Raw genomic sequence first — 13,888 nt, 5'->3', positions numbered from 1 at the left:
ATTTTATTCAAGTAAAATAAAACTGAGGTGAAAACTTCTGGCTTCATGCTGTGACTTAAACCCCAAGTGGCAAGCAGGCGGTGCTTGTCTGGAGAACTCTTGGGCTTTTCCCTGCCAGGATCGGTTATCTTTCCCAGGCTTCAGCAGTTGTGTGTATATGTGTGTGTAACTAAGGACTGTGATAGATACAGCACTGCTTTGCAGTAAATGTATCCTTCCAGGCTGTCTTGGCAGGTTCTTGACCCTTGCAAAGTAGGGCTATTTGGTTACTATGAGAATTCAAGTTTCTAACTTGAACAAGAACATTCTTGACACTGGCTGAGGTGTAGCCCATTTACATCCCCACAGACAAGGAAGCTTCTTTTTTCTATGTATGATATATTGGCCTCTGAAGGAATCTGCAGAGAGGATACAGAGGCAATTCCTGTAAAGGAAAGCGAAAATGTGATCAAAGTATGAAACTAATACTCCTAGGTCCTGGATCACTCCACTCATAGTGGGAAAACATACTCCAGACAAAACTTAATAGAAGGTGGCAAGGATAGGGGGAAATGTGGCTATTGACAGAAGAAAAGAGCAATAAAGACCAGCACCGAGACCAGGTGCGCTGGCTCACCCCTGAAATCCTAGCACTCTGAGAGGCTGAGGTAGGAGCATCGCTTGAGCTCAGGAGTTCAAGGCCAGGCTGAGCAAGCGTGAGACCCTGTCTCTACTAAAAGTAGAAAGACTAGCAAAGCACTGTGGCAGGCACCTGTAGTCCCAGCTACCCGAGAGGCTAAGTCAAGAGGATTGCTCCAACCCGAGAGTTTGAGGTTGCTGGGAGCTATGAAGCCACAACATTCTAACCAGGGTGACAGCTTGAGACAGAAGACTGGCACATGTACCTGTTGCCAGGCCCGTTCATCTAGGACATCTATAACATGGACGTGGATTTTGTGAGTAGATGCCCAATATTCAGTATCAGAATAATAAGAAGCCAAGATATGCAGAAATCACAGTCGAAGGTTTGACTAGTGTCTTAGCTCAACAGCTATAATAGAATACCATAAACTGGGTGGCTTATACACAGAAAACTCTTTTTCTTTTCTTTTTTTGCAGTTTTTGGCCGGGGCTGGGTTTGAACCTGCCACCTCCGGCATATGGGACCGGCGCCCTTCCCCTTTGAGCCACAGGAGCCGCCTGTATACACAGAAATTTATGTCTCATAGTTCTGGGGACTTGGATCCAAGATCAAGGTCAGGAGACTGAGTCTGGAGAGGGCTTTCTAGTTCTAGATGATGCCTCTGACTGTGTTCTCCCATGGCAGAAGCGGGCAGGAGAGCTTGTAAGATTCTTAATCCCATTCAAGAGGTTCTACCCTCATGACCCAACCCCCTCCCAAAGGCCCCAGCTCCTAAAACCATCACATGGGAGATTAGGATTTTAATGTATGAATTCTGGGGGATACAAGTATTCAGTCTATAAAAAATAGCCAACTCCCTTTAAAATTAAAGCTTTAAAATGAAGTCTCATAGCCACATGAGAAAACCAGTAAATTGGCTAAATAAGGCATTTAAATGAAAATGGGTATATTAGCTTTACCTAGAACCTGCCCAAATCTGAGATTCTTCTTTAATGAATAAACTCACAGAGTCCAGGGGTAGAACTGGAGCTTATGTTACAAACCTCCCTGTTGGTATGGGGTATCTGACTCCAATTTTCACTGTCACTGGAGGTGATGGAAATTGGGCCACAGTATAGCCACAAACATTTCCACTATTGCCAAATCTCCCCAGAGGCATTTATATCTCCTGGAGATTTCTCTTTCAAGGAGAGTTCAGGGGGAAAAAAATCCTCACTTAGCTATCACTTGGGAAAACAGCAAGATGAACATTCTACTATCACAAACAGCGTTAGGAGTTGAATTGTTTCCCAAAACAGATTTGCTGAATTCCTAACCGCCAACCTCAGTGTGACCTTATTTAGAAATAGGGTCTTTAGGGAAGTAATCCAATTAAAATGAGGTCATTAGGCTAGGCCCTAATCCAACTTGACTAGCGTTCTTATAAGCGGGGGAAATTTGGACACAGAGAGTCACACATGCTGGGAGGGGGTCATGTGAAGACAGAGGATCAGGGTGACTACCTACTAGCCAGAGGTTGCCAGCCCACCATCAGAAGCCAGGAGGCGGCAAGGAAGGATTCCCTACAGGTTGCCAGCTCCTTGCTTTTAGACTTCCAGCCTCCAGGAGTGTGGGACAATACATGACTTTTGTGCTGGCCACTCGGCTGTGTGGTACTCTGGGACAGCAGTCCTAGTAAAATTATACAGGTGGTTTCCCTCCTTTGGTCCTGCCCTGCTCACGGTTTCCCAGACATAATGATTCTTTACTGGCTCAACAGGAAGACCTCAAAACACTTTCCTGAGCACAGTCAGCCATCGCTGACTCCCTCTCCAATCCTTTGCTCCAATTAAACTTGCAGGGGAAGAACAGCAGAAAAGCTAATCTACTGACACACATCCCAGTTCACACACTTACAGTCGTCATCTGACTCAGGTCACACCAGGACTCCCTGGGATGGGTACTGTTTTAGAGGAAGACAAGCGCACATGGATAAATCTATGATTGCTCCAATATGACCACATTTTATGTAATATACTTTACCGCCTGGATTCTATGGGAAAAAAATATGCTCCTGGGAACTTCTGCAGGGCTGTGATGGTCATAGAGGTTACTTGCCATCCTGTGTCCAGACAGTAGTGTGAGCTTACTTTTGTTTTTTGAGATCGAGTCTCACTTTGCCGCCCTGGATAGAGTACCGTAGCATCACAGCTCACAGCAACCTCAAAGTCCTGAGCTTAAGCAATTCTCTAGCCTTAGCCTCCCAAGTAGATGGGACTACAGGAGCCTGCCACAATGCCCAGCTATTTTTAGAGACGTGATCTCACTGTGGCTCAGGCTGTTCTCAAACCTGTGAGCTCAAGCAATCTGCTCGCCTCAGCCTCCCAAGTGCTGGGATTACAGGCAGAATGGATAGGATCTCATTCTGTTACACAGGCTGGAGTGCAGTGGCCTAATCCTAGCTCACTGTAACCTTGACTTCCTAAGCTCAAGCAATCCTCCTGCCTCAGACACCCAAGTAGCTAGGGCACACACCATCACACTTGAGTCATTTTTTAAAACTTTTTATAGACGTGGTCCAGCCTGGTCTCAAACTCCTCCTGACTTAGCCTCCCAAAGTGCTGGGATTAAAGGGAGTGAGTCCTCACACATAGCCTCAGTTTCATTCTTTTTAACAACATAAAACCAGCGAATAGTTTACTTGGGGAGACCAGATCTTCTACCTAAAAACTGGGACAAATGATTCAACATGGATCTTCTTAAGTCTGCAAACACCACACACGGAATAACTGACGTTGCAGCCAGACAGCTGTTACAACTAGGTCCAGGTGGAACCCCTCACTCCCCTCTCTGAATCCCCATAACGAATGCCTTTCTTAGCCATATTACAGCTCCTGTTTCACCTTCCCTGTGGCATGGTTTATAACACATGCAACCCCATGGCCACAAAACGTCAACAACTTAAGAAAGGAAAGACAGAACAGCCAACCCACCTTGCTGCTCCTGCATTTTAAAGTAACATACTTCCAACAGTTAAGACTTCTTCCTTACCTTACCCTTACCACCTGCTTCTCTGGGACACTCTCGACACATACTTTATAGGCAATGCCGTGAAGCATACAGGACAGTGAATGCCTATATATAATTACACATAAAACAGTAGGAAATTTTACCCCCCACTAATCTGATTTGATGTAGACTCAAATTATAGCTCTTAGATTAGCAAGCAGCCACCAAAGACCAAGAGTTCTAGAATCCTTTATGGAAATGCTAAATTTCCAAATGTAGGGGAAACCCTAATATTTATTGGGTATGCTCAGATTGGTGTTTGCACAATATTATGAGAGGTAGGTGGGTATGACCTCGCTACTTAGATTCAGAGGTCAAATCATGCGGCCAGAGCTGCATGGTAAGTAAATAGTAGAGCTGGATTCACCCCAGGCTTCTAGGTTCAAGTTTTTCATACTGCCTTTCAGGTCTAAAGATAAGCTTTGATTTTGATTTGATTTGATAATCAATGACCCAATATTACCTAATCAATAATGAATTACAGTAGCACCTCTAATAAGTTGGCCATCCAAGGGACTGTGACAAACTGGTCAACGTACAGAGGTGGTCATATAAAGAAGTAGGACTACTGTGCTGATACGTACATGTGGTACATGTCCAGTCTATGAAAGTTAGGTCAAGGAGGGGGTCAATGTAGGGAGGTGGACAGCTATGGAGGTTCAACTATATATCCTGCATACAGAATTGACTGCATTCCTCACTTGACAAATATTTAGGAAGCTGCAGTGGCCAAAACACACACACACACACACACACACACACACACCCCAACCCCCCCGGAAATAACACCTCCTTTTTTCAAATTACTACTTTTCCCTCCAACACCAGCCACGGGGACTGAATGGGGATGCATCTTCCTGCCTCTCCAGCCATAATGACCATCCCGAGAATGGACACTGTGTCCAAGCAGGGCCAGGAAGTGGTGGGCCCAAATCCTTCCATGGGGACAGAGATATACAACTAAAAAGTCAAGTCACTGGAGCTGAGACTTAGAACTTCCTATACAAGTTTTTTAATTAATCCCCTCTTTTGTTTAATATGCCAATTTCAATTTCTGTTTTGTAACCAAAAAGTCTCTTAATAGTCAAGGGAGTAAGCAGTATCACTTGTCAGAACTGCTGTACTCGGGTTGGTTACCCTTCTTTTCAAGAAAGACAGCCCTTGTCTCCTGGGAAATAACTCTAGGAAGTGTGTTTAATAAGAGAGTCACCATAAAATCAAACCAAATTGATGACAAAGTCTGTGTACACACTGATGATCATCAATGTGGAAGAATCTCACAGGGGCCACCACTTCTGACTTGCAAACACATTCTCTTATAAACAAGAAAATTCAACACTGATTAAAGGCTTTTCTTCCAAACAAAACAGAAAGGGCATCTAAAATAGCCAGAGAAGGCTGGGCACACTGGCTCATGCTTATAATCCCAGCACTTGGGAGGCCGAGGCGGGTGGATTGCCTGAGCTCACAGGTTTGAGACCAGCCTGAGCCAGAGTGAGACCCTGTCTCTAAAAAATAGCTGGGCTTTGTGGTGAGTGCCTGTAGTCCCAGCTACTTGGAAGGCTGATACAAGAGGATCACTTGAACCCAAAAGTTTGAGGTTATTGTGAGTTAAGACACCACAGCACTCTACAAAGAGTGACCAAGTGAGAGTCTGTCTCAAAAAATAAAGAAATAAGTAAATAAGCCAGGGCATTAAATATAATTTTTCCCCAACAACAGGGACTGTTTAAGCTTAGCATCTCCTCAGAGCTACAAAAGAGGTTGCCAAAAGTTTAACTTGGACTTTATTTGGAACAACCAGGAAACCATGCAACCTTCCTTCTGACTTACGTGGGGTATCCTCGCACCCCCTGGGCAGAGCACACGTCTGAGTTGGCCGTGCAGTCCACTTTAGCCACGTAGACCTTGGCATCTTCCATGCTGTTATACTTGTCTCCCAGGTCATTCCAAGTCGGCTGCAGCCTCTGACAGTGTCCACACCTGGAAGAAGGCAAGAGGGCCAAGCACATTGAGTAGCAAGCACACCAGATCATCGGGTGAACGGCCCATAAATGGGGCGCTCACAACTACTCTGGGCCCTCACTCCCCTGGTTAAACCTGGTTAGAGTTGCCCTATTGCTCTCAGTATCAGACAATGTCCCAGATCCCCCTCGGTAGGGCCCTGCTGACCTCCCACTAACCTGGTCAGAGTTGCCCCATTGCTCTCAGTATCAGACAATGTCCCAGATCCCCCTCGGTAGGGCCCTGCTGACCTCCCACTAACCTGGTCAGAGTTGCCCTATTGCTCTCAGTATCAGACAATGTCCCAGATCCCCCTCGGTAGGGCCCTGCTGACCTCCCACTAACCTGGTCAGAGTTGCCCCATTGCTCTCAGTATCAGACAATGTCCCAGATCCCCCTCGGTAGGGCCCTGCTGACCTCCCACTAAACCTGGTCAGAGTTGCCCTATTGCTCTCAGTATCAGACAATGTCCCAGATCCCCCTCGGTAGGGCACTGCTGACCTCCCACTAACCTGGTCAGAGTTGCCCCATTGCTCTCAGTATCAGACAATGTCCCAGATCCCCCTCGATAGGGCCCTGCTGACCTCCCACTAACCTGGTCAGAGTTGCCCCATTGCTCTCAGTATTAGACAATGTCCCAGATCCCCCTCGGTAGGTCCCTGCTGACCTCCCACTAAACCTGGTCAGAGTTGCCCCATTGCTCTCTGTATTAGACAATGTCCCAGATCCCCCTCGGTAGGGCCCTGCTGACCTCCCACTAAACCTGGTTAGAGTTGCCCCATTGCTCTCAGTATTAGACAATGTCCCAGATCCCCCTCGGTAGGGCCCTGTTGACCTCCCACTAAACCTGGTCAGAGTTGCCCCATTGCTCTCAGTATTAGACAATGTCCCAGATCCCCCTCGGTAGGGCCCTGCTGACCTCCCACTAACCTGGTCAGAGTTGCCCCATTGCTCTCTGGACATTAGACAATGTCCCAGATCCCCCTCGGTAGGGCCCTGCTGACTTCCCACTAAACCTGGTCAGAGCTGCCCCATTGCTCTCAGTATCAGACAATGTCCCAGATCCCCCTTGGTAGGGCCCTGCTGACCTCCCACTAAACCTGGTCAGAGTTGCCCCATTGCTCTCTGGACATTAGACAATGTCCCAGATCCCCCTCGGTAGGGCCCTGCTGACCTCCTACTAAACCTGGTCAGAGCTGCCCCATTGCTCTCAGTATCAGACAATGTCCCAGATCCCCCTCGGTAGGGCCCTGCTGACCTCCCACTAAACCTGGTCAGAGTTGCCCCATTGCTCTCAGTATTAGACAATGTCCCAGATCCTCCTCGGTAGGGCCCTGCTGACCTCCCACTAAACCTGGTCAGAGTTGCCCCACTGCTCTCAGTATTAGACAATGTCCCAGATCCCCCTCGGTAGGGCCCTGCTGACCTCCTACTTGACCTGTCACCCTCCTTACCTGCCAGCCTACTCCAGAGCCTACTGCAGTATCTGAAAGGACATGAGCTTGGCTCGTCCCTGGGACTCAGACACACTTGCATAATTCCTATTTGTCCGGGGTTAGTTTGGCCTTCACTCCCCGCCACACCTGCTCTGATTCCCCAGGTGCTTGGCATCCATTCTCTCCTCCTCCCCTTCTGGAAATCTCCCTTGCCCCCCATCCTGGGCGCAGCTTAGCACTCCTACTATAATCGCTTCTTGTTTAGTCAGGTCTCCTCTACCATGCAGCCACAAACCCACAAACACAGGGCAACCTCAAAATTAAATCCACTCTACATTTTCTCCAATGAGAAGCTTAAAAAAAAAAAAAATTTGTGACAACCCAAACTTCTAGGGTTGATATAAACATTTATTTATAATATTAACACACTGCCACACTAGAAAAAAAAATTATTTTCCTCAGAGCCATAGTGTTTCATTACAAAAACAAAAACTTTGAAAACAAAATGATCCATTCTAATTTAATGAAAAATGTGTGATTTTTTTATTCTTGTCTGTGCGTAAGTTACATTTTGACTGACAGTGAAAACGCTGCACTGGGGTTTCACAGTGTGCAGGCTGGCTATGGACCTTTTCCCCTAGCCACCAGTTCTATATGCTTCATGAGACTCGGTGCAAAACTAGCGTGAGTTAAATACAACTCACGTGGCAGTTAATGTGTTAATTTATGTGTCATTTATGGATATACAAATATTTTGAAATCACCTATTATTTAAGTAAATATTTTTTAAGTAAATAATTAGGGTTACTGCTTCTTGCCACTGTTCACATTTCAGGACAGCAGCATTCCCAGCACTAGGTCTACGCTGAGTCACACAGCTGACCACCTTCCTGCACTGTCTCAGCTGTCTGCAGCGCCGTGCTTGAATTTAACATATGACAACAGTAGAAACATTATTGCAGATTTTAAGTACAACCCATAGCATTGTGGCACATGGGTCATGGGTTTTTGGTTTGTTTGTTTTTTCATTTGCCTGGTAAGTGCACACTGACATCTACAATATAACCACGTGTTGTATTGCTTTTAAAAGTTCTTTACAAACCTGTAATCCTAGCATTCAGGGATGCTGAGGCAGGTGGATTGCTTGAGCGCAGGCATTTGAGACCAGCCTGAGCAAGAGTGAGACCCCGTCTCTAAAAAAACATAGCTGGGCGTTGTGGCAGGCGCCTATAGTCCCAGCTACTTGGGAAGCTGAGGCAAGAGAATCGCCTAAGCCCGAGAGTTTGAGGTTGCTGTGAGCAATAAAGCCATGGCTCTCTACCCCAGAGCAACTGGGTGAGACTTTGTCTCAAAATATAAATAAATAAATCATTAAATAAGTCCTTAAAAAAACTTAAAAGTTCTTTACAAAAACACCTAATATTTATCATTGTGAGTGCTCTCTCAAAATAATGTATCAATAAAACCTCTGTTGAAGCTCTTTGCTTCTTCTCTTTTCTGACAGATGACCTCTGTCAAAAATAAGCTCTACAGATGGCACTAAAAATGTTCCTTTTGCGCTAATGTGTCTTCCTGAGCAGCACTTTCTTGGCCAGCTACAAGAAACTCTGCTTTATAAGACACTCACATACAATATGATCCCCTCTTTTCTGGAAGATAATTGTGAGAGAAACCCTGTGCTGTATTAAGGATACGTGGTATAGTGCATGCATAGCATTTCTTGTCCCTTTGGCTACTGTGCTATACCGTGCACATGCCTGGCACATACGAAGTACTTGGCAATTTCTTATGTGAATAAATGACAAAAAGCACAGTGAAGCCACATGTGTGGATTTAAATTCTGTAGATTGAACAAAGTGAGCTTGGCACAGAACCCTGAAGTGCATGTACTAGGGGGATGTGAATTTTTTGTTCCTCAGCTGGCCTTGGTTCTGGCATTCTCTTTCTCAATGCGTGAGCATCTTACCACATCAACTGTGATCCTATTGTCAAAGGACAGATCTGAAGCTCTATTAATAGTTCCACTTGGTACATAACCACAGAAGCCATGACTGCTAGAGGAACTGTGGCTGTGAGGACTCAGTATGGAGTGGTCTCCAACAAAGCACCTTCCTAATGGATTTTTAAGGGCAGTTCTCATCCTAGGGGAATTTGGTCAGACGTGTTCATTCTAAAACTTTAAAACTCTTCTGTATCCTTGAAAAGTTTTCTTGTGAAAACCCAGGACAAGATTAAAAATGAGAAGAATAAGTTCTTTATACCTTAAATCAAAACCAACCATTCAGGACCATCACTAAGCTGGGTGTGCAACTCCCTTGCCCCTCACTATGATGGATCCACAGGTTCTCTCTAGTCAGCCCTTCCAGTTGGGGGCCCTTGCAGCTATGGTGCACACCTCTTACACAGCCAACTGAATTCAGAAGGTACCCCATGGCCAAGTAATAGAGCAAAGTCACCTAGACCAATCTTAACCTCATTGTCCCCAGGTTCAGGGTGAATCACGAACTGGCCATACAGAAGCTGTGCCCTGATGTTGGCACAGAATCTACAGCAGTAGGACAACCCTACAGCTGCCAAGTTTAGAGCAAAAACACAGATCAATGTTTTTCTTAACCTGGTGTCTCAGGTCTGAAATCACATGTGAGCTTCCAGCACTGTGCAGCCGCTGACACTGAGCTCCAAACTGCTCAGCTTACAAGTATTCTGGGACCTCATTCACCTGCTTTAGACCCCTCCAGAGTCACCACTTGCTCTCAGCACTAGATTGCAGCATTAAACTTTGCAAGGCCTTGTTCCAGCTCCTCCTTGCTTGAGCCCTGTTGACCTCCCACTTGACCTCTATACCAGAACTCACCCTCCTTCCCTGGTGGCCTACTCCTGAGCCTTACAGCTTTATCAGCAGTTTTCTCAAAGGGCCTTCATAAATTTTTAAATGCCCTCATAGAAACCTACACAACTCTATTTAAACGTTTGTAGTGGACTATTAAGAAGCAAATAAATAAAAACGGTTACATTTTCTGGGAGCATCACCTAAATGTCTAGAAACCACATAAAATGAAAAAGGAATATAGTGAGAATACCAAGTGCTCAGGCTTGCCAGTTTTTTCTCTCACTCAGCCCAGGACGAGCTAGTATTTATTGCAGACATTCCAAATTTCAAACCCCATTGGCACTGCAGGCACTTACCATGTGTACATGTCAACAGTTCTTTAAAAAAAAGGAAAACTCATAGATTTACTCCACTGAAATGGCCTCCAATTAAGTAGTGTATTTAACTGGAATAGTTATTCTGAGAATACTTTTGCACACAGTAACTATTAATATTGACTGATTGTTTTATGCTACAAAGTATTTCTGTACCCTTGGTAGGACTAAAAATTCGAGTTTGAGAACTTGAAACAATATATTCCACACATACATTGTTAATAACATGTAACAATAACATTGCTATAACCCCAGACTGGCCCCCAAAGGTGATTTAATGCCAAATGAGCTGAAACATAGTAACAGCCTGAATATGGGGTAAAGAGGAAAAACTTTCTCTTACTTTGAAAGGCATTTCTGCAAAGGGCATTTTTCTTAGGTACGTTTTTCTCTGTCCCTTTCTACATCCTTTTCCCAAATGTGCCTCTCTCTCAAGCACCTGGGAAGAACACCAAATTCTGCAATAAGCACAGCGAGGCCACTCACGTCTCAGATTGCCATGTGCCCTAAAATTAGGCTTCCAGCTCTGGCCCCCCAGAACTCCCCTAACTGGGCATCCAGGCCCTGGCAAGAAAGCACTGCATGTGCCTGTGAATGGCAGGAAGCCCTTCCCCTTCCCCGGGAATAATTCTCAGGGTAGGGGTCTGGGGTCAGCGGTGAGGCCCACAGCAAAGACCCACCCAGACAACCGAAGCAGGAGATTATCTACTAATCAGGGTGATTTTTCTCATCTAACATTTTACAAATGACCTGGCCCCAAGGCAGCAGAGGGGAGGAGGTGACAGATCACAGTCCCAAGTCGAGAGCAGTGGGCTCTAGAGCAGAGCTCATAGCCACTCTGAACTAAGTAGGGGTCGCCCGAATCTGCACCACTCTTCCCCAGGTAGTACAGGAACCCTGCTCTGTCTGAGCCATTCCTTCCTACTCCACAAAACACGCACGAAATTGGAAATCACGCTTTCCTTTTTTTTTTTTTTTTTAAATTAACCCCTCACAAAAGTGATACGTGTTCACAGCCGACCCCCGTCGCCAGCAGCCAGCAGGAAGGAACCCCCCGTGAGCGCACGTGGCCCACCAGGTCCTGGCTGACCCGCAGGCCGCGGCGTCCGGCGCATAGGAAGTTTGGGGCGCGGGGCAGGGGACCTCCGGGGTGACATCTGGGCTTCCAGCTGCCCGAAAGGGCCACGACCCCACCAGCCCCTCCTGCTTCCTCGGGAGCGCAGGGCAGGGGCGGCCTTCCCCCGGCTTTGCCCTCGGGGCCCGCCCCCTCCTCCTGCACCGCCCCGGCCGCCCAGCGCCACGTCAGCCCCGAGCACCCGGCCCGGAGCCCGGAGCCCCGCGCCCGCGCCGCCCACGTCTCCGGGCGCACAGAGGGGGCCGGCCCGCGCCCCAGTTACCAGGGCGCGAAGAACATGACGAAGTGCGCGGCGCTCTGGATCCCATGCGTGAACATGTCGGCTGTGTACAGGTGCTTGGTGTGTGGGTCCTGGTCGTCCGCCGCCGCCCCCGCCTCCTCGGCCCGGGCGCCCGAGCGCCGGCCGCCGCCATGGCCCAGCAGCAGCAGCAGCAGCGCGGCCAGGGCCGAGCGCCGGGCCGGCGGCAGGAGGAGGCGTCCTGGGCGCGCCGGCATCGCGGTGGGGCTGGGCGCGCTCTCGCCGCGGCTGCCGGTCCGGTCCCCTCCGCGGCGCCGCCTCCCGCTGCCCGCCCCGCGCCCCGCCTCGAAGAGGCCGCGCCCCTTCCTCTCCCGCCCGCGCCGGCTCCCGGCTCCCGGCTCCCCTGCCCGGGCGGGAGTCGGCGGGGAAGGGAGGGAGCGAGAGGGCGGAGCCTCGTGGTCAGCGCGGCCTCCCCCGCTTCCCGGGACCCGCTGCTTCGCGGGAGTCCCGCGGGGCCCTGCGCCTCCGCAGACCCGGGCCCCTGAGCGGTCCTTCCGGGCTCCCGCTCTGCTCAGAACGACCCTGAGCGCTGACGGAGGAAAGAGAGGCCAGGGCGGGAAGTCACAGAGGGGACTGTCAGCGGCGGTTATTCTCAGCGAGCGCAGACACCCCAGGGTTTCAAAGAAGAAAGAGCTGCAGTCAGCAGAATGTAGGAAATTGGGCAAAAGTGGGTGGGGTGCACACCTGAATGAGTCAGATTTTTGGCCAGACCTCAACTGTGGTTCTGGGCATGAGCTTACTTAGAGGGGTGATGAAACCCATTTCCCAAGCGAACCCTGTTATCACCGCCCTGCCTTAACTGGAAGGTGAAGAGGAAAGAAGGTCAGATCAATCTCTTGTAGACAAGAAGGGCTCCTTGCAGAACTGACTGGTGTCCTGGGCCCCAACCCATCCCAGTTACAAAAATGAATGACAACACACCTGCTCCTGCTAAACTCAGCATTGTAGACCAGCCAAAAACATTCCCTGCATTGAGCGCCAGAACTCAAGCCCGGGCGCCCACGCACACACACCTTATGGCACACACACGCAGGTACACACATGCACACACACGTGTACCTTGTGGCACACACACGCACCTCTTATGGCACACACACACCCCTTATGGCGGATGGAAGTCAGAGTTCCATCCCTGCCTTGGGGATCTGAAGCTAGATAGAGAAAATGACTAGGTTGCTTCCTAGAATCCAGCTTGGTCTGTGATTATCCTCAATCCAAAAAGCCCCAGGTAGTAATTCCTGGCATAACCACAGGTAAGTGTCCCTGGACTCACCTGTCAATGTTCTACTCCAGCCTCAGTCTCAACTACTTGTGAACATTAACTATGGTTTGCCAAATACCAAAACCATAAATTTCCCTCTGAAACCTATTCCGGCAGCCACGTAAGCTTGAACAGTGGGAGGCAGCTCCCATTCCTCCAACCTTTCCCTGTACTCCTTGTCTCAAGATTCCAAACAATCATGTTTCTTGCAACTATCATTTCTTTCCACTGTTCTCAGCTTTCATATCCTGAATAGACCCTAAATCTGGTCTATTGTGGTAGGTTTCTAAGTGTCTCCTTAGTTCACGTGGCTAGAAAATTAATTTTCCTAAACCCCACCTTAAATCACGACAGTTTGTTGCTTCAACTTGGACAAACACACCAGCACTGCCCCTGTAGCCTTGGCCTATGGGGTAAAACACAAATTCCTTGGGCTGCCATTCAAGACCGTCTCTGATGTGGTTCTAGCATGCCTGGTGTCTCTGTGAAATTTGCCTCTAGAAATCCAGGAATTCTCTCCAATAATTTGTTGTTGCCAGATGCTAATCCCCATGCTCCTCAGTACCATATACCTTCTACTCCCTTTCACTGTGCCATCAAGAAATTCTAACACGGCATGGAGGCGGGGAGAAGAAAACACTTCTACACTGCTGGTGGGAATACAAACTAATACAACCTTTTTGGAAAGAAGTTTGGAGAATACTCAAGTAACTAAAAGACCTACTGTTTGATCCTGCAGTTCCTCTACTAGGTATATACCCAGATGATCAAAAATCATTTTACAACAAAGACATTTGCACCAGAAGGTTTACTGCAGCTCAATTCATAATTACCAAGACATGGAAACAGCCCAAGTGCCCGTTGACCCATGAATGGGTTA

General features: G+C 48.0%; 1 protein-coding gene across 1 annotated transcript in view; it reads right to left on the bottom strand.

Annotated features, from left to right (window-relative positions):
• Window positions 1-12,010, bottom strand: part of TXNDC5 (thioredoxin domain containing 5) — a 29,550-nt gene extending 17,540 nt beyond the window's left edge. Inside the window, exons 1-2 of the mRNA XM_053603800.1 lie at window positions 11,712-12,010; window positions 5,504-5,653 (exon numbers count right to left, since the gene is read on the bottom strand). Of these exons, the coding sequence (XP_053459775.1) occupies window positions 5,504-5,653; window positions 11,712-11,944 (383 nt within the window). The 5' untranslated portion in view covers window positions 11,945-12,010. The remainder of the gene's footprint in view (window positions 1-5,503; window positions 5,654-11,711) is intronic.
• Window positions 12,011-13,888: the final 1,878 nt, after the last annotated feature.

The sequence above is a fragment of the Nycticebus coucang genome, chromosome 9 (assembly GCF_027406575.1).
Source record: "Nycticebus coucang isolate mNycCou1 chromosome 9, mNycCou1.pri, whole genome shotgun sequence".
In the NCBI taxonomy this organism is placed as follows: Eukaryota; Metazoa; Chordata; class Mammalia; order Primates; family Lorisidae; genus Nycticebus; species Nycticebus coucang.
This window is presented reverse-complemented; position numbering and strand designations above follow the sequence as displayed.